This window comes from Neolamprologus multifasciatus, chromosome 11, assembly GCF_963576455.1.
Source record: "Neolamprologus multifasciatus chromosome 11, fNeoMul1.2, whole genome shotgun sequence".
NCBI lineage: Eukaryota > Metazoa > Chordata > Actinopteri > Cichliformes > Cichlidae > Neolamprologus > Neolamprologus multifasciatus.
In genome coordinates, this window is record NC_140449.1 from 3,186,955 (window position 1) to 3,211,546 (window position 24,592).

A 24,592-nucleotide genomic window follows, 5' to 3' on the forward strand; every position below is an offset into this window, starting at 1 on the left:
CCACGTAAACGTTGTTTCAAATCACCGAAAACTGAGATGTTTTTAAAACTCATTTTTTGCGTTTACGTGTGGACGAGGAATACAGAGTTTATCACACAGCGTCAAAGGTATGTGTCTTTTTTCACGTCACGCCTCGTTATTGTTTACATGAGATGAATTGCAGAATGGCAGATAGAGACAAAATACTGTTAATCTGACTGTCTGCAGGTTTTACACGCAGTTACTGTCCCTCCATTTACAAAGGCAGAGGCGTCATGGTGTGATTATTTTACTGTAGTTGTTTTTCCTGTGTAATAATGTTCAACATTGCTGTCAACACATTTTTCAAAAAATGTCTCTCTGTGCAAAATGGGTTTAAAAACATAAACAGCTGTGGGATCCTGTTTGTCTGTGATTTAAACAGCCCAGCGCTGCTCCTGACGCAGGGAAACCAACCCTGCAGGGAGACCTACCTCTGCACTTGTGCAGGTGAAACCAAAGGGAAGATTTGCTTCACCATATTTTCTAGTCTTTGTTTTAGAATGAAGTTGGTTTGGAAACATATTCAGCGATGCTTCATCTCCTGCTTTGCGGTTCTGTAGGTGCCCGTGCTAGCAGTGTCCAAGCGTTTTGTTTTTTTTCCCGCTTTTCATCCCGTGACCCCCTGCCATGGCTCTGCTCCCCCCCTAGGGGGCGGGCCCCACACTTTGTGAAGGTCTGTCATAGAGAAACATTAGAGCTGAGTGCAAGTCAAAAAGCACCCGACTAGCTAACGAGTATTAGCTTAGCATGCTAACTAAAAATGCTACTCGTGAATAAAGTTACTACCCATGCATCAAAATGCCTGTAACTTTCAGGATACATGCTAGTACTGCTAACAATCAAAATACATGTTAGCAATTACCACTGTAAGAGTGTTTTTATTAATACACATACAGAATTGACAACAGCATCGCCCACAAGCACCTACCACCAGCTTGGGAGTATTTTCCTTTGCTGAGGCATGGTTGTGCAGCAATTTGGAACCTTAACCTTTGCGTTTGTGTGGGCGCCCCATCGAAAAACCTGTCCATGATGTTAGCAGTGTCCAAGCATTTGTCCCCCCCTGAAATGGCTCTGCACCCCCCTAGGGGGCAGGCCCCACACTTTGGGAACCTCTGTAGTAGGTGAGGTCCTGCCTCCACCTGATTATGTAATTTACCAGAGGACAGATGCTTTTATATAAACTATAACTTCTATAATTGCAGTGTTTGTGTTTAGAGCTGGGAGCAGAACTGCTGATGATTTATTATCAGCAGTTACACCCAGTCACACCCATTCTCACAAGCACTTTATCTATACTTAGTGCTTTTTCTAACTACATTCACGCACATTCACACTCCGATGGATGCATCGGAGAGCAACTTGGGGTGAGTATCTTGCCCAAGGATACTTGGCATGCAGACTGGCATGCAGACTGGAGGAGCCTGGGATCGAACCTCCAACCTTCCGATCAGTAGGTGACCTGCTCTACCTCCTGAGCTACAGCCACCCTAAACCACCCAAACACAGCACACGTCCTGCCAGTGGTTCAGCTCCTTATAAAACACTGAATAAGGTGCTGAAGCAGTGACGAAGCTTCGGACGTCCTCGATCACGTGACTGCTCAGCCCACGCCTCGGCCCAGTGTTTCTGAAGCTGTGCGACTCTTTGATGCGTGCCGGAGCTTCAGCTTCAAACAAGCCGTCACAGGTCAGAGGTCACAGCGAGGCTTTGAAACAATCTGACTCCATCTCCACAGGAACACCTGCTGTTTGTCAAACAGGAGAACTTTCCTCCAGAAAACTCACAGCTCACATCGTTTTTATCCAATGGATACATTTAATTATTATTTTTTTTACATCATATAGCTGCAGCCTCACACATGATCAGTGACTACAACAGCCTCCACCATCAGGTGTGTGTCAGGAACCACACAGGCTGCATATTATAGCATCACACTGTTGTACATCGGCTGTTGACAATTAAATACATGAACACGAGCGACGAGAACACAGCAAATTAACTTCCAAACAGGAAACAAACCCAAAAACTACAAAAAGAAAAACAGAGAAAGCAGAAATATTAGAAAACTATATGATTGAATGTGCTTGATGTAAATTCTGCATTACAAATAGTTTTACTTCACATAAATATAGACTGATTCTGCGTCCAGTTGATGTCACTGCACTCAAATCGACACGTATCAAAAGTGTTCGGGGGCGGAGCTCGAAGAAGGAGAGAAGCCGCCGCTTCCTCCTTAAGACCTCGACCACAACAAAACATGAAAAAATAAAGTGGAAATATTCAAAGTTCAAAATGAAACTGTCAAAACTGCATATCAAGCAGAAAAAATATTGCATATAACCTATTCCCACAGCCACTTAAATATCGTCTTTGCACTTTCTTACATGTATATATAATATACAAACCCTCCAGGTCGCTCAGGAAATCCCATCACAGCAGGCAGAAATAATTTAGACAGAAAACCGGAAAACTGAACAACCTCACGGGAAGAGTTTTGCACACAGCATCGTGTCACAGACATTACTGCCACGTCCTGATAACTTGCGGATCAACTGAAAGAACATTTGAAATTAGCAGCAATGAAAAGCGAACACTGTCACAGATCCAGGAAGCTGCTGTCAGTGAGGAAAGAAGCTCCGACTCTTCTGTTTCTAACGTGCTCAGCAGCCCTCTGTTCTTCAAGTCCTTTAGAAAGCAAAGGTGGATGTGGTGCTGCTGCAGACGGCAGCGCTGGGACATACAGTAGTGTTGTTCTACGGGTGAATCTGAACATCTCGGATCCGGATTTCCTTTCAGATTTCCACACCGATGGAAAAATGAAGCAAAGCTCGGTGTTCTTTCCTCTCTTCTTTCTGGAGACTGAAGAGGTAGTTTCACATTCACAAAGGGATATGGATGATGGCTTGGAGACATAAATATCAACACTTCGAATGATTAAAAAAACACCACTGAAAGCTCAACGTTGTGATTTTGCACTAAATTTGAAAACAAGGTTTCAAAACCTTTTAACTTGAGTCGGCTCTCGATGGCAGAGACGTTTTATCGACGGTACGGACACAGGTAAAGCTCAGCTCTCTATTTAGGTCTCCAGAGCAGCCGAACGTTTGATCTCTATTTTCACAATCAGGCGTAGTACACGTGAAGATGCTGCACAGCAGAGAAGAGACGGGTCTGCTGCAGAGACGCTCCAAGTCCAACAGGACCGAACTGAGGAAGTGCAGTGGGATTAAAGCTGGAAACCCTCCATGGGTCCTTCCTGTTGCTGGAAGACAAACTGGCCTTGATTCTGATCCACCTGTGGAGCCAGACTGGCGTCCTCCTCCTCCACACCGAAGTAGTGTTCGATCAGGTCAAAGGCCTTCTGGTAGATCTCCTGGTTCTCGTGGCTCTGCAAGAACTCAATCTTGTCCAATCCTGAAAGAAGGGAAGCAAACGCACAAATCTCACATTTCTGACACACGACAGAAGTTTCAACACTGAGTGACAGAAAACTCCTGTGAACATGTTACAGCAAGCATTTCTAATCAAAGTGTTTCCATCCCTGTCTCTGTGCCAAAGTACGGCAGGCCAGATACTGAGTTCCTCTCCACTGCATCCAGCAGTGTGTGTGCGTGTGGCAAAGTGCTTCTACGCAGTGTACCAGGGGCACGGAGAAAAGTTGTCGTACCATAGGCACCAGGAGTATGTGTGTGTGTGTGTGTGTGTAGTAAAAAACCTTGGGGGTCCGCAAGCAGATTAGAAACACGCTACACAAGAAGCAGTCCGTTTATCTTCTTCATTCATTTTAATCATCGATGCAGAAATGCTGCTAATTTAAATTTCTTGTAAGTGATCAGAAATGATTTCACTCCAGAGATGTGGACAGAGGCGGGACAGAGGGTCTGACCTCCAACCTTTGATGTTAAAAATGACCTGAGACTGTAGTCAGGGAGGATGGAGGCTGTGTGTGTGTGAGACAAAAACACCAACATGCTAAAAAAGCTTGTGATACTTAAAACGTCCAAGCGTTGCCTTCTCCCCTCACACACATACTTCCTAAACAAAGCTTTCACTTTTATTTGACACTTTTTTAAAACTTGGACGTTCTTGGAAACACAAAGAGGCGCCATGAAAGAAACAACCACCGAGCTGCAGTGAACACACGGTGGGTGTGGAACCAAACGCGAGACAAAAGGACGTTTCCACTTTTCTGAGAGTGAAAAAAGCTCATGACTGTTGTGTTGGTGGTTTCCCAGCATTACCGTAAGCTTCCTCAATCAGAGCGCAGTACGGATTGATGCCGGTTCCGTTCTGTTTGGCTTCCTGTTCTCCCAGTCTGAGGATGTTCTCCAAACCGTTCAGGGACACCTGAACAATCTTAGAGTCCATCACCGTCAGCAGGTCGCACATAGGTTTGATGGCATTCAGGGACACCAGATACCTGTCACAGAGAGCACAGACGTCAGTCCTCAGCAGGATTTCACTTTGTTTAGAAAGTACGACTGAGTTTTGGATTTCCACCAATTCCTGTTGTGCAAATGTGCAGAGAATTCCCAGCACAGTGAAATCTGACAGAAACCAAATATATGAACATGTGAAATATTTCAGATCAGTTTGAATGAGTCACATTAACATCCGTGTGGTGTTTGTAGGAAAGCTCAGAGTGGTGCATCTGAAGCAGCGCTCAGCTAACATTGGTGGAGTTTAATGACTCATCACATGGTGAAACTACTCGCACTGAACTGTGACTCAAGCTTTGTATTTGTGGGAAACCAGAACTACGTAAGGAGGAATCGTCACATCTGTGTTTTTAAGACGAGGCACGTCTGGTAAACACACTTTATCTGTGAGGGCGTGCCCCCGGAGGTGGCGTTTGTGATCGCCCACGCAGCCTCCTTTCTTGTGCGGAACTCGGCCTTCTGAAGGATCTCGATCAGTACTGGAAAGATGTTGGCGTCAATGACGTTCTGACAAAAACAGAAAAATGTGGTCAGCAGCAAAGAACGGCAGCTCTTCATCTCGCCACGACAAACGCAGACGACGCAGCAGAATACCTGAATCTGAGCTCTGTTTCCTGCTGTGATGTTGGACACGGTCCAGCACGCCTCCTTCTTGATGGACTCCTTAGGGCTGCTGAGAAGGTGGAGCAAACACGGCAGCGCTGAACAGTTCAAGATTACCTGAGACGAAAGCAGAGGAGCCAAAGATCTTAATGAGTCAGCGAGAAAAGGCCGAGCAGCACCGATGAAAGAAGCAGAGGCTGTACCTGAGTCTGGATGTCATCTCCTGTTACGATGTTTCCCACTGCACGCAAGGCGGGAGAAACAACCTTGTAGTCACTGTGCCTGGAAACAGGAGGCACACGGTGAGACGTGCAGAGCGTGGACGGGTCAGAAACGACAGATTCTCTGTGCAACAATGTTACGCCATAAAATAAAAGTTTGATGCTTCAAATGGTCCAGGGAACGAAATCAGAGAAAGCTGATCGTGTTCTACTGGACGCTGCGTCTCCCAAAGGAAACAGATGAACAGAACCGACGCTCTCAGACAACAAAACATCAGAAAAGAATCTATGACTCTGGAAGTCTCATACCACCAATGAAAGCTGGAGCTTAGATACTGTGCATGAATAGGCTCATTGCAGGGCAAACTAATACCGTCGACTGTTAATCCAACATTTCTGTTCAACCCTGAAAGCCTCACATGCTGAGCCCTTCTTTTTAAATCCAACATCAGTTTTTATTCACCAGAGCACTTTGTTTATTAATGTTTCAGTTTTCTTCTTTTGGCTGCCTTTAACCCTTTAAGACCTACCATAGAACCAAGTCCGCCAGAGCTTATATTATATTCTTACATGCTGTGGAGCCATTTTTGGGAGCATTTCAAGCTGCTATACATCAATACAACCATTACAGCCCAGATTTTAATAATATGTCTGCATTAAGTGCATAGTAATTACATAAATTGCAAAAAAGTGCAATAAACTACAAAAAAATTGAAAATCGTTTTTGTTTTTTAACATATATTTATAGTTAGAGAAATTTAAGAGGCTTATCCCTCAAAACTGTAAATACAAAAAAGTTGCACAAAATAGTTTCCCACCACAGGAAATTTATTTTGAGCGTCTTCATAGTTTTATTTTTGAAATACACAAATTTTTATACACTGCAGGAAAAACGAAAATAAATATTATAATGCAGATTTGCAAAAAAGCAGTGCTTTTTATGCAGTTTTTGCAAAGCTATATGTGGAAGGAAACTGTGACCGAGGACAAGCTGATGGCATAAGATGTAAGTACAACTCCTCCGGTTTCATATGCAAAAAAATTATTGCGCTAGCTCACGTGGTTGCAGAGCTACTGGGATTTAAAAATAGTTACACAAAACGGAGCGTGCTGCTCTGACCGGCTTTAAAGGGTTAAGTGTCACCACCCTCGATCTGACCTGATCTCAGTCTAAGCCGATACCGTTCAACATGCCCCCTTTACTATATAAAGGAATATTCCTCTCAGGCTACACCGACCTGGATAAACTTGAAAACAGCGTTTTGGTCTCCACGTCCACACTGTTGTTTTCATCCACACTGAAAACGCTCATGCTCGCGTGCTGATCATTCAGTCTGCGTCATTTTCGTCTGCCGTTTATTTACTTTGTGGCACTTCAGTGTGTTGATTGGGTAATACAGTATCAGTAATGAAAATGAACGAATGGGCTGGTGTGGAGCGTCCCTTCAATTAACCCAACTGGGCAGATGGCCAGTGTTCTCCATGACTGACGGAAGAATGATTTCAGCTGTCTCCCAGAAAATTGTGAAGGACCATGTCCAGCCAGTTCGTAACTCCGCTACACTCATGACATTTAAATCCACTCCAACGTTATGTTTTGGCTCAACAGCCGTTCAATTCTGCAAAGAACAGAGGGCTGAAACTGCTTCACAGCTACGTGGGACACTCAAAGCTTGTCACAGCACAATCAGCTCTTACATTTAAGGAGCAATTTTCATTTAAAAACAACAAGAACCAAAGAGTATGTCAGTGTCGTACATGAGCAGCTCGACGAGCCTGCGGCAGACCCCGGAGTCGATGACCGTCTGGATCTTTTCATTGGGGCCGTCAGACAGGTAGGAGAGAGCCCAGCACGCATCGGCCAGCACATCTGGATCACTGCTGAACAGCAGCCTGGACAAAACGTTGAGACAAGGAGACACCTGACAAATAACACAGACAAGGGGACGATTTAATATTGGAGCCAGATGATCAGGACAGGAAATCTGACTTTAAGGAGGAGGAAGGCAAATGAGCTCCAGTATTCAGTGACTCAATAACAGTGACTGACCTTTGCAAAGTCTGGTGGTGGGTTCTTCCCCCTGCACAGGTTGGACAGAGCCCACACTGCGTTGCGGGTTGTTGTGAGACGGTTGGATTTAGCGAGCAGCCTGCACAGAGCAGAGCAGCTGTTAGCGCAGCTCTGACAGACAAACGCAGACAGACAATAAACACTTACTGCTGTAAAGATGGGAGGATGCCACAGTTGAGGACGTAGTCTCTGCACTCAGCATTGTCGCCCGCTATGTTCCCCAGAGCCCACACTGCCTGAAACACAGCCGACATGCTTCAACTACGTTACAGCCCAACAGACACGAAAACACTGACAGCAGTTTACACACATTCAGGTTTGTGCCTCTCAAAAGTCCTGAAACTGTTAGAAAAACTCAACATCCACGATACAGACGGCAACTCCCTGGATGCTCTTCTATTTCAGGCTAGTTACCTGCAGATTACCTGTAACTAAGCAGGTGTTATCGTGTGACTCTCACCTGTTCCTGCACATCCTCGTACTCCGAGTTCAGCAGTTCAATGAAAATGGGAACAGCTCCTGTTTCAATCACAACCTTGGTGTGCAGGAAGGTCCCAGAGGCGATGTTGGTCAGTGCCCAGGCTGCTTCGAACTGTTACGAGCACACCGCGTACAATAAGACGACAACAACAACAGTTTTACCCAATACAACTGCAAGTTCAATGCTCACACTAGCTGTGTAACTCCGACCAGTCATTTCAACATTCTAGCTCAGGGGTGGGCAATCTCAGTCCACGAGAGCCGGTGTCCTGCAGGGTTTAGAGCTCACCTTGGGTCAACACACCTGAATCACATGATTAGTTCGTTACCAGCCCTCTGGAGAACTTCAGGACATGTTGAGGAGCTAATTTAGCCGTTTAAATCTGCTGTGTTGATTCAAGGACACATCTAAAACCTGCAGGGACACCGGCCCTCGTGGACTGAGATTGCCCACCCCTGTTCTAGCTGTTATTATTATTAAATACATATAAATATGATTCATAATAAAGCAACATGTAAATTGCTGCCCTGTGAAACACCATGTCTCGCTTTGAGATTAATAACAAATTCATCAAAGGACAAAGTTAAACAATAAATGAAATACAAGCAATAATCTGACTGCAGAAGTCTGCTGAGGTTTGGAGACGTCGTGGTGAACACGTGACACAGGAACACGTCTGTTATCTGACAGCGAGACATTCAGATGTCCTGATGCTCTCAGGTTGATGTGCACAGGTCTCTGACCTGCAGTGTGCAGTTTTCACTCCGCTGCAGAAAATCCACAAACCGAGTCACAACACCAGGAGTAGAAATGACTTCATCTATGGGGGGGCTGGGCTCTGTGCAAAAGACACAAGTGAACACTGAGCACAAACCTGCTAAAGGCTTAAAGGCATTTCACAGACAGAACAACAGGCTCAGAAAACCTATTAAATTTGTGTTCTGCAGAAAAACACGTCAAAGAACGAGATTTCTTTTTCAGGTCATTGTGTTTCTCTCTTGGTTTAATCTCTGTTGTGTAAGCAGTACAGGTGTGGTGCAACACTGATAATGATTACTTTAGTATTTGGATACTGAGGCAGCGCTGCGCCTGTAGAAACGAGGCGTTACAGACGCTGCACACAGAGCCAGGTGAGAGCAGAATAAAATAACTTTGCAGCTTCTCTGTTATTTCTCTTTTAGTAACCGGCTACAGAAACATGAATCTTCATTAAACGTCACAGAGACACACCTTTGGAAAGCAACTTTCTGAATTTCTGTGTAGCAATTAGTTGATGGTCGGGGTCTTCAGAAAAGATCATCTGAATCATATCTGCTGTTATGACTCCATCCTGCACAAACGCATCAGACAGAGTTCATGTTTAGTTCAGACAACAGCACAGCAAACCTACAGGGAGAGGCGGTTACTTACACCTGTGATGGGTACTGTGGAGCTGATGTCCGGATCCTGGATCGGACATTCCTGCATGGAGTCATCAGCTGAAGGTATGCAGACATTTCTTCTCTTGAACAGCTGCAGTCATACAGACAAAGTCAAACGACACATTAAATAAATGCACAGACGCACAAATGCACGGCTGCAGGAGACAGTGGTGATCAGAGCAGAGCAGCCTGAATATTGTAAAGAAGTCCAGACTGACAATGGAGACGAGAAGAATCAGGAGCAAAGAGAGAAACACAAACCAGTCAAAAAACAAAAGCTCAGCAAAATCAATGTTCAGCAAACACACAGACAGAGTGAGTAAGAAGCCACATGGACACAACTCTTTAATGGGAGCTTGAGCCCCAGTTGCTGAGTGCAGTTAGCTGGTAGCAAAGGCAGAGGAGAGCAGAACTCACACCCTGATAGGAAAAACACAGCAGGTCCTAACAGGACCACAACAGTCCCACACACGTGCTGAACTCTGTTAAGCTTAATTCTATTTTATACACTAAACGTTAGCAAAGATCACCTGCTCCTCTCTTTTTTGTTTGCGTAGCTGAATTCCTTCCTCTTCTCTCCTTCGACGCATTTCCTGAGGATTCAGCGCTTTGTTCTTATAGCTCTTCATCCTGTAGTTGTCTTTCCCTGGACTCGCCATTGTGTCTGAGGATTTAAGCAGATTGATGCAGTCACCACCACGCTGAAGCCTCAGTACATTTTAGTTTACAACATACGAAATGACATCAACCAGCAGAGTGTACGCGGGAGAAATAGAATGGGGAACGGTACGTAAGAAAACTTGTTGCAGCTTGAAGCTCCCAGTTAGCACACTGGCCTCCATGGAAGACGTTTGGAACCACCTGGACTCTTCCTAGAGGTGGCCGCCCTGCCAATCTGAGCAGTCACGGTACAAGGGCCTTAGTCAGGCAGGGGACAGAGACCTGATGGTCACGCTGACAGAGCTCCAGCAGAACCTTGCAAAGGAGGTTTCTGCAGCACTACAAGAATTAGGCCTGCATGGTAAAGTCACCCGACAGAAGTGACTCTTACTTTCAGTAAGACGTGAAAGTCACCTGGAGTTTGCCAAAAAAGCACCTGAAGGACTTGAGAAAATTCTCTGGTCTGATCAAACAAAGACTGAACTTGAATGTCAAACCAGGAACCAGCTAAGCACAGAGTGGCTGTGGGACCATCTGTGGTTGTCCAGGCTGCTAACAACACACCTGGAATACTTTCCCAGTGCACTACATTCTCTTATGTCCATTCAATCATTTCAGCAATCGGCCTTCACAAATCTGCTGACATTTGTGAGTCCTTATAGTAATGCTATGATTATTATTTCTATATACAGAGTCAATGATTGTTATTCTCTCTCTCAATACATTCAAAGGTGCTTGAAAAAAAAGGAGCTGGTAAAGCACAGCAGGAGTTGATGGCACTGACAGATTATGCTTCACTAGTTTGTTAAACGGGCAATTCACCGCCTTGAAGGGACGACTGATGGGACAAGTGAGTGAGTTTGTGTCTGTAAACCTTTAAAAGACCAAGCGTGTCTGCAATGAAGGAAAGCAAACATATTAGCATTCTCAGGTTTGCCCTGTGCTTTGATGCAACACTTTTGTGCTGCTGAAAACAAGACGTGATGGTGTAGATGGTAATTATTATTATTAATAATATCAATAATTCAGCGTCCAACCTAACAACCCTCGGGTAGGGGCGGGCGATATATCGAATATACTCGATTATGGCTGCCACAAATTTTATTATTAGATTATTTTGATAGTCGACTAATCAGATCATCATCCATTGGACGTAAAATGTACAGCTTATTGCATCAGCATGCATCTGCTCACCTTACAGCTTTAAGCTTTAAAAATAAAGACAAGGTGATAGTTTATTAAATTTTAATGAAATTTGCAGATTGTTTCAGTGAAGTTTAATAAACTCCTTGCTATCTAAAATATAACAGGACACCGGAGTAAATTCTCAAGCATCTCACACTTCTGATAATCAGCTGTCTGCTTGACGTTTATTCAGCTGTGTAAAAACTATAACTTTAATCTCAGCCAAACCGATTTACTCAGGAACAAATAAAGTATTAAAAAAAAAGCCAAACAATAACATGTTTAAGTTATCTAAGTGACTTATATATCATGTTTAACCTGAGTAGCGAAAGACGGCGGTGGGTTTGTAAACGATTAGCCGGGAGTCCGGTGTTCTCAGCGGCTCTAGTTAGCCTAGCCCCCGGCTAGCTATCGAGCTAGTGGCTAACAGACGTCTCCGAAAACGTCGGAGCGCTTTTGAAAATATGTGGTGTCTTGATAAACTGAGCAGATATTTGAGGTTTACACAGCTACATTCTCGCCTGAAAATATGTTAAACGTTTATTTTGTGACCCAGAAAGAATAATAAGAGTAATATTAAAACTAACTAGCTGCCGCCATTGTTGGAAACTGAGCTGGGCTGCGCCATGAATTGACTATGTGCACGTTAGCATATGCTACTTCTGGTGCGGAAACTCCTGTGGGGAGCTTTGTTTCCGGTGTCCTATTCGCGCCCTGTTTACGGTCCAAAACAAGTTAAGCAAATAAATAAATAAAGCGGCGATTTACATTTCTATAGATGTCTCGGGCATTTACCCAATATATCTGTAAATGATGTTCATCGACTTGTCAATATTTTTCCCCCACGCCTCAGGGGAAAAGAGAAAATGGATTCAAATGTTATATTTCTCAGCTGTCCCTCGTTTATCGCGGGTGTTATGTTCTAAAAATAACCAGCGATAGGTGAAATCAAGTAGCCAATTTTATTTTTTGACGGTGCAAAACGTTTCGTGGACATCGTGGACATACAGCACTGCACTTCAGAGTCACACTGCTAGCGATAGATGCAGCGATTCTGTATTGTACAGGAGAGACGGAGGAGATCGTCTGCAGCGATCAGGACGCAGGACGTAAAAAAGCATGCAAACTTGCACTAAAAAATCTGCGAAACAGCGAGGTGAAAGGTGAACCGCGTTATAGCGAGGGACCGCTGTAATTTTGAAGGTAAGTCACAACATACCCTTCGTAAATACTAATGTATAGAAACCGTTACCAGCAATCATTAATTTTTTGTGTGGCTTTTTTCACGGTTTGTTAACATGCTGTGTAGGTGTGTACTTGACTAGCTGATATCGACATAACGGGAAACATCTGGTTTGACTATTGTTCACCTGTAGTTTGAATGCTGAACATTTGCCTGTTTAAATCATGAGACCAGTCACTATACAGAGATGTGCTTCTGAATGTGGACGATGTGTCTTCTGCTGCAGTTCTGCTTGTGTTTAGTGATGTAAACAACTGATCGATCTAAACTCTTTAAACATCAAAATTGATCATTAGATTTTTATGACACAACAGTGGTGAGTGTTCCCACCTTCTGCTCTTTGTAACTTAACGCGATCGTTCCGTTTTCGAGTTTTGGACATCAATTTTGGAGTATATCTTCGCAGTAGCGATTGACCGCAAAGTAAAGCTACCGGAAATGTACAACCCCACATCCGGTCTCAAACCAGGAAGTTAGCATTTTCTCGTGCACAGGGTCAATTCTGGGACACAGCTTCTTCTTCTTCTTCAGGGTTTAACGGCAGCTGGCATCCTTGTACATGCAGTGCTGCCATCTTCTGTTTCAGTCCGTCATTACACTCTTAAATCCTACTACTTATTCCTGCGTCTTTTGTGATCTTACAAAGCTTCAAACGACACGTCGACTATTAAATCAGTCGTAATCGTGACTAGTCGACTAATCGTGGCAGCCCTATACTCGATGTATCCTGAGTTTTTCCATGTTAAATGGTTGCATCGTAAAAGCTGCCTGCATGTAATTCACTGTGAGGTTGTTTTCCTACCACAGGCTGCAAATGCATCATTTATTCACACCTGCCAACTGGAAACATTTCTACCGGCTGGAATGCACCGAGCAGGCGTGTTTCTATACTACCGGACAGGGACAATTACCACGACAGCAGAAGTCTCAGATGAGCGAAGGAATGAGACTCGCTGTCGTTTGGATGTCGAACAAAATGCAGTATTTTTCAAAACATGCCATAAAACTATGCCACAAAAGGTAGCAGTACCACAAAAGTCAAAATGAAGACTGTGGTAAGCTCCCCGCACACCAAAGAACACGTTAAACACACCAGCTGTGATACCTGTGACTGCTCTCGGTCGGTGGCTTTTATGGTCACTATCTAGACTTTTGTCTCTGTGGGCTGGACATCATCATCTAAAGGTCGAAGGTCACTCTTTCAAGGATGCCAATGTTCACATTTTGGACAGAGAACACAGATGATTGGAAAGAGGAGTGAAAGAAGCATCGGTGTCCACTGTGAACGGCCATCTTTGAACAGAGGGCGGGGCTTACGACACCAACTGTCCGAAAACAAGCTTTTATTTTAATATGTTTAAATATTAACCCAATGCCACTTTCAATCTGAAAAAATGTTACGAAAGCCTCGGAATGAATGCCGCCCTTTAGACTCAAACCCCCCGTTTGCTGCAGGTATCGCTTCCGTCCGAGCTGTGTAACTTAAGTTAACATTTCATCAGCATAATTCAGAGCCATGCATTCAACGAAGTTGAGTCAATTTTATAATCAATTCATCAATTAATCGTTGCAGTACTACTTTCAACCCTTTATTATTTAACTTAATTTCAAAATTAGAGCGCACTATTTTTTTTTATTATTGTAGCCACAGAAAATAGTACAATAGAAGCAATTCAACAGCAATTAAAGAACAATAGTCCAAGTCTCCCACAGAATGTGCTAGAAACGGTACATCACTGCAACACAACGAACCACACCTCCAAAGTAAAGCTGTTTAGAACAATAGCTTCACCTTCGGAACCTCGTTTCCATCTAAATCGACACCAAGTTTGAATCGTTTCAGGAATATTCAGCAAGTCGGAGAAGACATGCAGCACAACCTGGAAAACCGTGGAGTATTTAAGGTCACAGCAATCTCCACCTCCAAGTGAGTTCTCCTACCCGAGATCTTACGAGGACCTCCACAGATGATGAGCGCTAACGTTCACCTTCTTCTAAACTGAAGCGTTGTAAAGCGATAACCGCTCCTAAACTAGGATATTTCTTTATCAAGGAAGTGGACACGACCCGCTTTCCCGGTCACGAAGGAGGTCATGCCTAACTGCTTAAATCCCTCCACTCCTGAGAGTACAGGCACACATTTAGCAGAAAACATGACCACTGAATACCCACGTTATCCGATTTCGTAACACGTCGTCTTACTAGCTTGCAGGAACTAACCTCACTCCGTGAAACAGAACAAAACGGATTTTGGCCAACTTATTCCTGGTTAGACCCTAAATTAGCTTCCCGGATAACTCGATAGCTAATGCTAACTTGTGGTCAACATCTCTGCTGTAAATTTAATGCAGCGGTTTTACTAACTCTACCCTTATTACATAACCTTCCCCGATTCTTACCCAGTAAAGATCTGATGTAGCTGAAAACACGTACGGCTGTGAAATACCTGCAACTTCGACTACTCCCTCGGCTTCTTAATCCAAAATGGCGTCAAACTAAAACTTTCCCAGCAAACCCCGCGCGTCAACAACACCTCCGTTTCCGTCCACCGGTATAGTACGGAAAGCCGAAAGAGCCAAATCCGCCCCCTTTTCCCCATGGACGACCTAGCGCTCCACAAACATGAAGCCAAAACGTCTCTTTCGCCCCCTGGTGTCTGATGCGGTCATAGATCGCCGGATGGGACAAGAGAGTTCTTCTCATTTTTCCCAAATATGCTTTTCTGCCATTATTAGTCATTCTCATCACGCTGATTTGTGTTCAGGGGTCTTCTTCCCATTCGCTTTGATTCTGATTGTTAACTTGATACTATAAGAATCAGAGTACTGTTAAAGAATTACCTGGAAATTAAACGTTGTACTTGAGACAAGACTGAGGATGATATAAAACTGAAGATTTAAACCGTTTTAGATCCATGAGCACTCTACAGCTCATTAGATTTAGAAACACAGCAGCAGCAGGTTTCATACGAGTGTAATTTGTTCTCTTCATTTGATAACAGGATCAAAATTTCACATTAGAATCGTTATACTTTATTAATCCCCAAGGAAATGATGTGGTTACAGCTGCGCCAAGACAACAAGAACAGCAACGGACTGAACTAAATCAAATAATACATTATGTAACAACATTACAAAATAGAAGAAATAGCTCAAATATAAATACCCAGAATATTACCGAGATTAAATACATATGATGATATTATTATCATCAACATTCACCCTGGAAAAGCACTAATGAGAAGACCATCAGGACCAAGCTGCATCTCCTGGATGCATCATCACAGCGCAGGGATCAAGCAGGACTCGTAGTCTTCACCAGCACCTCCTTCAGTCCTATAGAAAGCTATACAGTAAAAATGTATATACATTACAATGTCATTACTCAGATGTGACTGACTCTGAATTACTTTATGGTAAATAACACTATTGACAAGACCCAGTGTGAAAGAATTCCTTGCTAAAGTGTTTATATCATCATCAAGTGACGACCTTTGACCTTACATCAGGTGGTATTGAATGCTGTCAGAGAAAATCTGATGTCCTCTTTCTGCAGCTGACTACAGTGTTTCAAACAGAAGCTGTGCAGATCTGAGTCTATGTGACAGCATGGGTGACCGATCATTTTGACTTTTTGTCTTTAACTTTAGTATAACCAGGACGATCACCTCACCTCGTCACCAGCTGATGATCCCAACATGGTTTCTCTGTAGTCTTTAATAGATCCACACCCAAAGACCTGGGAAAGCACTGCAGACACCCATCTGACTGAACTGAGAGGGACAGCTACATCAAATGGTAAACATTATGAACATGTACTGAGAGAAGCAATGAGAAAAATGAAGAAATTGGTTACTGAGAACAGTCGTCTTCATCTTTCAGCTGCTCCTTTAAGGGGTTGCCATACTGGATCACCTGCCTCCATCATTAGCATCATCTTCCGTCACATATGTCCTCTGTTTGTCCCCTTACATTCAAAAACTCTTCCTCTTTTCCTTCCACCTGGTAGCGTCAGCTTCAACATCCTCTGTGTAATATGTCCACTTGTAGACTTTCCTTGTTGCCATCCTTCTGTCACCAAAAAACACTCATCTCCATACAAACTGTATGCCAAAGTATCCATAGGCAAGAGACTAAACCCCGTGCTCCCAATGCATTCATTGTAGTGTGAATGTGTAAGTAAATGCTGTGAATGAGACCTAGAATAAAATACTTGGGGTCAAGTACACCAGAAACGTACTATATAGGAACCTTGTCATACAGCACACAGTGCAGCACCTTCAGTCTTCATCAACACTGTCAAAGGAAACATCACATATGGAGGGAAACCATGTTGCTGCTCACTGATCACCTCTGTGTTTGATAACTTAACAACCAAAGAGTCCAAATTCTGATCCATCAGTCCATAAGACCTTCTTCCAGTCTGCAGTAGTCCAGTGGTGGAGTTTATGGCCCAGACAAGCCTCTTTGTCTTACTGTGATGTTGCTGCAGCTCGTCCTGTCAAACCTGCAGCAGGAAGTCTTCTCTTCTTACTACGACCACGATTAAGCTGCTTGAAGCTGTTGTCCTGTGAGCCGCCATCACACTGTAAGAGATTCAGTCGTGTCTTTGGGTCTGCAGACCTCTTCCTGTCACAGTTGTTTCTGAGCCTTTGGATGATGAAGGAAACTGGACTCACTGACACCTTGACTTTCTTTGCAGTTTCTCTGTAGGACAGACCTACATTTATGTTTATGGTCTGTCTCTCTTCCATTGTTAATCGCCTTGTTCTCACCATTTCTGTACCAACACACTACTGTCTGCAGTACAATAATGTTCAACTGATGCTCACGAGGGTCTGGTACCACAGTGTGCCCAACACACAGAGGGGCTGTACCTGCAGGAGTTAGTAGCACTAACTTGAGTCTCAATTGCAGCAGAGCAGCTTTAAATTGTTAACCCATGTTGTCCCTGAAAAATACCTTTTTGTTTAATTCTGAAATGTACATTATTTTTCACTTTTGGGTAACCATCTTTTATTTTAACTTGTTTGTTCTATTTCAAGATATTTAGTGGACTTAAACTTGAATTGCAATAAATAACTGGAAAAATTGGGCTGTTCCAAACCTTTTGATCGGTAGTGTGTGTGTGTGTGTATATATATATATATGCATGCAGAAAGGCTCCGTCCCAGGACCTTATCCATTGAAGCAACAATGCTAACCACTGCTACACATCTTAGACTCACTTCTAAATTTAATTATTTGAAGGAAAACTGATGTAACAAAGGCTACGTTCACGCTGCAGGCGAAAGCGCATCAAATCCGATTTTTTTGACCCTCTGCGACCATCTATCCAATCATGGTGTGACAGTGTGAACGGCACAAATCCGATATTTTCAAATCCGATCTGGGTCACTTTCATATGTGGTGCTGACTCCGATACATATCAGATGTTTTAGAAATCTGCTGTTTGATGGTCATGTCGCATTAAATCCGTCTTTTACGTCACCGACACAAGACAGACGCCAATTATCAGCGCCAGAGAAGACATCGCGAACGCTTCCTGTCCATCCAGTGAAACTGTTGGGAACAACGTTGGAGAAACGTGAACATTTTATTTGTACTGTATAATCTGCAGATTCTGACAGAAATCTGCAACTATCCTTTGAAGCAGCGCTCCTCTAAAACAGCAATAAGGATCATTATTAGGTTATTTACATTATTATGTAAATAACACAATAACTTAAAGCAGAAATTGGGAAACATGAAGTCTGAAGTCTTTATATTAAGACCATCAGTCAAACAATACTGTTGCTCTGGGTCTAAACAGAGCGCGTTGTGTGTGACGTCTTCTTTTGTGCATGCGGCGCTTTGAGCGTTCACACTAGAGCGCGTTTGCTGTCACATTTTATTTGTAGTGTGAACGAGCAGACAAAAAAATCAGATTTGATCAAAAAATCTGAATTGAGCATCAAGACCTGCAGAGTGAACGCAGCCAAACTGCTAAACATGTCCAACTTTCCCAGTGTTACCGCCATCAAATTCAAACTTGGAGTTAGTCAGCCCAACTACTAAATTCTTACTTTGGTCACGTAAATAACTGCTCACCTGATTTATTGTCACAAATGTTTTTACTGCACATCGCAAAATATTCTAGTTTCTCTGGAAAAGCGGTCACATGTAATAGAGTATAGTTACTTCAACCTCAGCAAAGCAAGACTTTTATTCTCTGGCCACACCTGACAGGTTAGTGCCTTCAACTGGACAGAAAACTGCTGATACTGGGATGAGCTTAAAGACGAAGCCCCAGAGGGAACACACATTTTTATCAGACTTAATCGAGACAGTTGAAATAAACACCAACTGTTGAGTGTTTTTAAACAATTTCCTCTCCTTTCATTCGGAGTTTTGTAAAATAAAAAAAGCAGACATGTCCTTAATGGCCAGAAGACGGCGTCCAGGACGAGCAGCATGTTCCTCTGATCATGCTTGAAGCCTTTGATTCCACCGTCCTGCTCTGCCTTTAGTCTTCATCACTACCCATCTCTATAGGGTCAAAATCTGGGTCATCTTCATCCAAATCCAAGTCCTCAATGTCCTGGAATAGAGACTCGTCCACTTCAACATTGTTTCCAGCTGCATAAGAAGAAAGCCACGGGGTTAGAGGAAACTTCATAGGAAAAAGATTATTCCTACTAAATGCTGTTCTCTGGAGCTGTTGACTGAGCCAACAGACCCAGAAATCAGATCTTCTCCCAGCTAATCAGGATATATCACTTAGAAAGTCACATTTTTTCTCTCTTTCACGTGTCTGCCTGCTGCCAATCCATATCCATGCACATCCAATCCCGTTTCTCCCTAGCTACACAAACACAATTCCATCCATTTTCTGCCACTTATCCAGGTTCGGGTCACCGGGGTCTGAAGCCCAGACTTCCATCACCCCGGCTCTTCAGCTCATCTGGGCAGACAATGAGTTGTTCTCAAGACAAGTCCTGGGTCTGCATGAGTGCACCCACCAAGTAGGACACGCCCAGAATACTTCACCCAGGAGGTTGGGGGGAGGCTCCTCGCTGTGGCTAGCGGCTCTACTCTCAGCTGAGCTCCTCAGTCTATCGCTAAGGGAGAGCCTTCAAAGGAAGCTTACTTCTGCCACTTGTATCTGCAAATGTGTTGTCTTGGTCACGAGGCTGAGCTCATGAGCACAGGTGAGGAAGGAAGGAAGATCGCAGGAAATAAACTTTGCTTTTAAGCTCTCCTCAATCACGTTCCCCTCTGCCCTCACTTGTAAACGAGACCCCGACATACTCCTCCACCCGGGGTAGTAACTCGTCCCTGACAGAGTTTGACTCCACCCTCTCAAGCTGAGAAGGTCTCGGAAACGGAGGTGCCGATTTTGAATCCAACTGCTTCACACTCAGCAGCAAACCGAGGTCACCACCTGATGAAGCCAACAGAACCACAACATTCAAAAAGCAAAGCCACCAACACAGAGACCCTCCACTACCTGCTACACCCAGATACCGTCCATAACAGAATCTGTGACAAAGGGCAGCATCCACCAGAAACTAGTCCGACTTCCTGCCGACAATATGGCCGTCGCTACACGTACCTAACGCCCTGTAACGACAGACGAGACACCTCACACTCCCGAAGGATAAACCAGTCAACTGACACCACTGGGATCTACAGCAATGACATCAGAATGTCACTTGGACTGGAGAAACGTACTCGGATGGTAACAAAGAAATGTTGGTCGGGAAACTGCAGATACTGAGTACAGCGATAAGTATCTTTTAATCCCACGAGAAAATGGAAACCGTAAAGAGGAACCTCGGAAAACTGCAACCACCAAATACCTGCAGAGAATAAGGCGAGCCCCGAGGATCGGCTGAACGGGAAGAACGAGATCTGAGCAATCAACACTGCTGGGATAATAGGACGGCCGAAGGAAAAGGTGGAAGCCACTGAGACGAGGCAAGAAAGTGAGGGTTTGACCCCAGACACGGCACACTGAGAGGAAGGAAGGAGGTCAGCGACTACCGAGTGTCGAAACCACCATCCCGAAAGAAACAACAAGGATCCATCAGCCCATCACAAAGATGGCCGCGACTGATCATGTGACTACTGATTACCTGCAAACACAGACGTCCACACAGGTGTTGTTTAGATTCCACTGTCCTATAAATGACTTTACTCCTCATAACACTCAGAAACAGTCCTTACCATCTTCGAGGAACTGAATGTCAGACGTGTCCAGGTTGTGGTCTCTCTCAAACAGCTGTTTACCTGGTGACAGACGCACAGTCTTCAGTCTGGACACGTATGTCATCATCTTTACAGTATTTGCTGTCTTTGAGTAACATTGTGTACCTGTCAGTTTGGGTTTTCCTGCCTGCTCCTCCTCTTTCTGTCTTTTTCTCCTCAGTTCAGCCATTTCCAGCTCAAACTTGGCTTTCCATGCCAGGAAGTTTTCAATGGTTACCACTGTTCCCTGGAAAGCCACCTGTTGAAAGAAACTACTGTTATAATAAAACCTTGGTTGATTACGTGCACTCAAGCAGAGTGAATGGTCATAAATTCTACCTTCTCTGCTTCCTGGGCCTCTTTCTCTTTCCTCCGCTTTTCCTCTTCTTGCCTATTTTTCATCACATCAACAATTGTGTTAAGTTTCTCTTGAACAGCTGTAACCAGGGTGAAGATCATCACCATGCCCAGGTTTTCTTCTGCCTGTGAACACAAACATACAAAGCCACATTTCACCAACTGTCCAAGAACAGTTCAACACTTTTTTTTTGCAATAAGGAGATGGAGAGAGGTCTGATGTCGCCTACATTTAGATTATTATTATTGCTGTGTAGTTTAAGGAGCTTGGAAAGCTTGGAGATGTTTCACCTGTGAAGCTTCTTCAGTTCACATAAAACATACAAAATTGAAAGTAAAGTAACTTTTGTCATTAAGTGCCGAACCCTCCCGCTGCTGCTGCTGATATCTTTGTTTGGACACAGCTTCTCATTCAATGTTTTTCTTTATTTTTAGTACTTTGGACATTGTAGATACAACATGAACACATCACATGGTGATGGAGTGCTGCACCGTGGCCTGGCCTCCACAGTCACCTGACCTACACCCAATGGAGATGGTTTGGGATGAGATGGAGCGCAGAGTGAAGGCAAAGGGCCAACAAGTGCTCAGCATCTCTGAACTCCTTCAAGGCTGTTGGGAAACTGTTTTATGGTGTTTCACACTTTTTGTTTACTACATAATTCCACATGTGTTCAATCATAGCTTTGATGCCTTCAGTGTGAATCTACAATGTAAAAAACCATCACACGAGAAGGTCCAAACGTCTGACATGGCCAGCATAAAGCATCAGTCTGATAAAAATAATACATATATCCTTTTAAACGCTTTGTAAACATTTAAAGTTGTCTCCATCTCGCTACATGTCTGACATGCATCACTGCACAGTTCAATGAACATACGCTGTTCTTGTGTTATTAATATGCACCCATATTTCATCACACTGTTACTGTAGTGGTGCCCATGGAGCAGCTGTACGAATGTTTGAAGATTCAGGGTTTCTTATATTTCTTCACAGATTCCTCTTAATGAGGTTTGAGCTTCATCGACATCACACATGTAGACACACAACAGTGAAGCTGTCATCCGAGGCACTGGGCTTATGTCTAAGCATCTGGAAAGATCTAGAAGCCACTAATTAGCCCTCAACCAGCACCAGAGCCACGACTGCTCAGATAAATCCAATGACAGACCTGCTGTTGTAATAGTGTGAGGATATCTTCTGTGTCGCTCTCCTCCAAGTTCTCCTGGGAATAGATTTCCCACAGCGGGGGCTCGTCCGGGTACTTGTCTACATACGTAAACTTTAAAGTTGTTTCCACAGCTGCAAAAAGACAACAGACAACTTTACAAGTGAAAAAGTTCTTTTTATTATTTAACTAAAGATAAAACTTTCATTTATTCGCTACATGTAAAGTCAAACAGGGTGGATACGTGTATCCACCCAGCTTAGTGCCTGCATAGTGAGGTTTTCACTAGTGGACGAGAGGATTGCTTTCATTCTGGTCAAGTGAAGGGTCTTGTTATTCATGCTCATCAATCAACCATGCAGCCTACCCAGCCTTCCTGGAGGCCCTGAGTGGGGTGCGTTAAAGTGGCCTTTGCTGTGTTACTAAGACAATAACATAACTGATCCTGCGACCATGCAGGGGAGCATCCTCAGAAGCAAAGCAGTATCACTGGGACCAGTTCCTTCCACTGCTGTCAGAGGGTCGTCACAGATGGGCTCGACGGTCATGGATTTCACACCAGAGGTTTTACAATACTGTCCTATTATCGTGATCCACTTCAAATGCTAAGTTGCTTTTAAATATATGCTATAAATGTACACATGCATATATACACACACACATTCTGTAATGGAAAGCAATGAGCAGTTCAGTTTAAAACACCTGACATAATAACAGCTGCAGTGCTACCAACACACCGTTTTCCAACCACATTCATCAGTTTACTTACTTTCCCCGTTCTCCCCGGCATCAGACGTGACCGTGATGGTGAAGCTGGTTGGATCTTCTGAGAGCACTGCAAGTACACGTTCATTAGTAACATCACTATTACCATGATTTCATAACTGGGTAACTAAGGCATATTTCACTATTTTACCAACCAGAAATAATAAAGATTTGTATACCAATAACAATAAAGACTTCAGGCAAGCTTTTCCCAACACCTACCGAGTGCTAATAGAAATAGTATTTTAACCTTTGACATCAATATGAGTCCTTTCACAAATACAAGAACACCAGCAAGCTAATCCCAAAAAGTTGATGCTCCTCATTTGGACGTTTTCAGCAGGAGAAACGTTTCATCCAGGTGACTCCTTCAGTCTCAGCTGACTGCAGGTTTCCAACCTCATAAACACAACATTTGTACAATGACTGAAACCTGCACAGCTGATTAACGATGGGCTGGGAGGTCAGTTCTGCAAATTCTCATGACCACTGATCAACAACCATTGATGAGAGTCATTCACAGAGAGATGGGGGGTGGCTGCAATCACAGCATTGTAAGATGGACACAGCTGTACCCTTAGGTCCCCTCCTCGATTCAGAGATGGTCTTTCCTTTTTCACGTGAAGGTTTCAGTCATTGTACAAATGTCCTGTTTATAAGGTTGGAAACCTGCCGTCAGCTGAGACTGAAGGAGTCCCCTGGATGAAACGTTTCTCCCGCTGAAAACGTCCAGATGAACAGAATCAACTTTCTGGGATTTCCTTACCCGGATCACTGAGCATGCATCAAGACCAGCAAGCAAGTAACGTGTACTTGCTAGCTATGAGCTAGCTACTACTTTCGTGCTACAATCCTACTTAACGTTACGTGCCATTCAGACCTGTAAAGGAGTCTGGGTAGATGGACTCTATGGCTTCGAGTTCATTCCGCTGCTCTTCGGCGTAGTCCGTCATGTTTGTGAAGCTGCAGGTTATCTGGAAGTTCGTAAAATCATCACCAATGCGTTCGCTGTGCTGCGTACTCAGCTGAAACAGTCGATCGACGATCTCGACGAGCCGCCTTTTCTTCTTCTTCTTTTCGGGTTTAGCGGGGTTTGCAAACCAGCGTTGAACGTACATTACCGCCACCTCCTGGACGTGTGTAGATCACACGCTCGACACGAGAAAAAGAGAAAAACTTGCGTCCGTGTGATTTTTCTTTATGAATGAGATATAGCCCTATAAGCTATATAAGAACCAGTCAAATTACCAAATCTTATTTCGCACTTTTGTTGGTATTTATTTATTTATTTAGTTTCTCCTCTTGTAAAGGTGTGAATGCCAAGATTAGGTCTCTTTTTCAAGAGTCACTTGTCTCCATTCCTCCTTCCATTTCTTTCTGGTCTATTTTTTAGGACATTGGCTGGAAGAAAGTTTGGTGTTTGCCAAAAAAATTCCTCCTTACTAACAAAGTGAAGGCAATTTCATTTAAGCTAATTCATAGATTCTACCCTGTTAAATGCTTCCCTCAAAAATGTAAGAGGGATATAGACACTCTTTGCTCCTTCTGTAAGAGTCCCAGAGTCCTGCTCACATCTATTCTGGTCTTGTCTACGTAGATTTTGTGGAAAGATATCGCTGGTTTCATCTCTAAGAACATCTTAGCAAATTTTGTGCTTTTTTTTTTTTTTTTTTTTTTTTTTTACCAAAATGTGTTATTTGGTTACACTGACTTTAGTAGGAAAGA

At 43.6% G+C, this 24,592-nt stretch overlaps 2 protein-coding genes across 4 annotated transcripts; both read right to left on the reverse strand.

Annotated features, from left to right (window-relative positions):
* Positions 1 to 1,820: 1,820 nt before the first annotated feature.
* Positions 1,821 to 14,909, reverse strand: kpna5 (karyopherin alpha 5 (importin alpha 6)). 3 transcript variants are annotated; one of them, XM_085176715.1, is made up of 14 exons: positions 14,795 to 14,909; positions 9,791 to 9,924; positions 9,250 to 9,351; positions 9,070 to 9,169; positions 8,583 to 8,677; positions 7,819 to 7,950; positions 7,506 to 7,594; positions 7,338 to 7,437; positions 7,046 to 7,209; positions 5,270 to 5,348; positions 5,058 to 5,183; positions 4,843 to 4,970; positions 4,266 to 4,444; positions 1,821 to 3,438 (listed from the first exon to the last, which is right to left on the reverse strand). In XM_085176715.1, the coding sequence occupies exons 2-14, from the start codon at positions 9,917 to 9,919 to the stop codon at positions 3,251 to 3,253; spliced, it is 1,611 nt and encodes a 536-aa protein (XP_085032841.1). In that variant the 5' UTR covers positions 9,920 to 9,924; positions 14,795 to 14,909; the 3' UTR covers positions 1,821 to 3,250. The 3 variants fall into 3 exon arrangements, with proteins under 3 accessions (XP_085032841.1, XP_085032839.1, XP_085032840.1); XM_085176713.1 differs by having other exon boundaries at positions 14,748 to 14,882; XM_085176714.1 differs by having other exon boundaries at positions 14,569 to 14,856.
* A 3,625-nt stretch (positions 14,910 to 18,534) lies between these two features.
* rwdd1 (RWD domain containing 1) lies at positions 18,535 to 23,957 on the reverse strand. Its single transcript, XM_085176750.1, has 7 exons — positions 23,748 to 23,957; positions 22,872 to 22,937; positions 22,106 to 22,236; positions 20,916 to 21,059; positions 20,703 to 20,835; positions 20,556 to 20,618; positions 18,535 to 18,965 (listed from the first exon to the last, which is right to left on the reverse strand). Exons 1-7 carry the CDS (start codon positions 23,818 to 23,820, stop codon positions 18,853 to 18,855), a joined length of 723 nt encoding a protein of 240 aa, XP_085032876.1. The 5' UTR covers positions 23,821 to 23,957; the 3' UTR covers positions 18,535 to 18,852.
* Positions 23,958 to 24,592: the final 635 nt, after the last annotated feature.

Excerpts from the sequence above, each read along its gene's own strand:
- kpna5 (XM_085176715.1), bottom strand. The coding sequence starts at position 9,919 with ATGGCGAGTCCAGGGAAAGACAACTACAGGATGAAGAGCTATAAGAAC. Across the intron at positions 7,951-8,582 it reads GTGAAAACTGCACACTGCAG|TTCGAAGCAGCCTGGGCACT; the intron begins GTCAGAGACCTG and ends TGCTCGTAACAG. Across the intron at positions 7,595-7,818 it reads ACGAGGATGTGCAGGAACAG|GCAGTGTGGGCTCTGGGGAA; the intron begins GTGAGAGTCACA and ends GCTGTGTTTCAG.
- rwdd1 (XM_085176750.1), bottom strand. The coding sequence starts at position 23,820 with ATGACGGACTACGCCGAAGAGCAGCGGAATGAACTCGAAGCCATAGAG. Across the intron at positions 20,619-20,702 it reads AGGAAAACCCAAACTGACAG|GTAAACAGCTGTTTGAGAGA; the intron begins GTACACAATGTT and ends GTCTGTCACCAG. Across the intron at positions 18,966-20,555 it reads CATTCAGTTCCTCGAAGATG|CTGGAAACAATGTTGAAGTG; the intron begins GTAAGGACTGTT and ends CTTCTTATGCAG.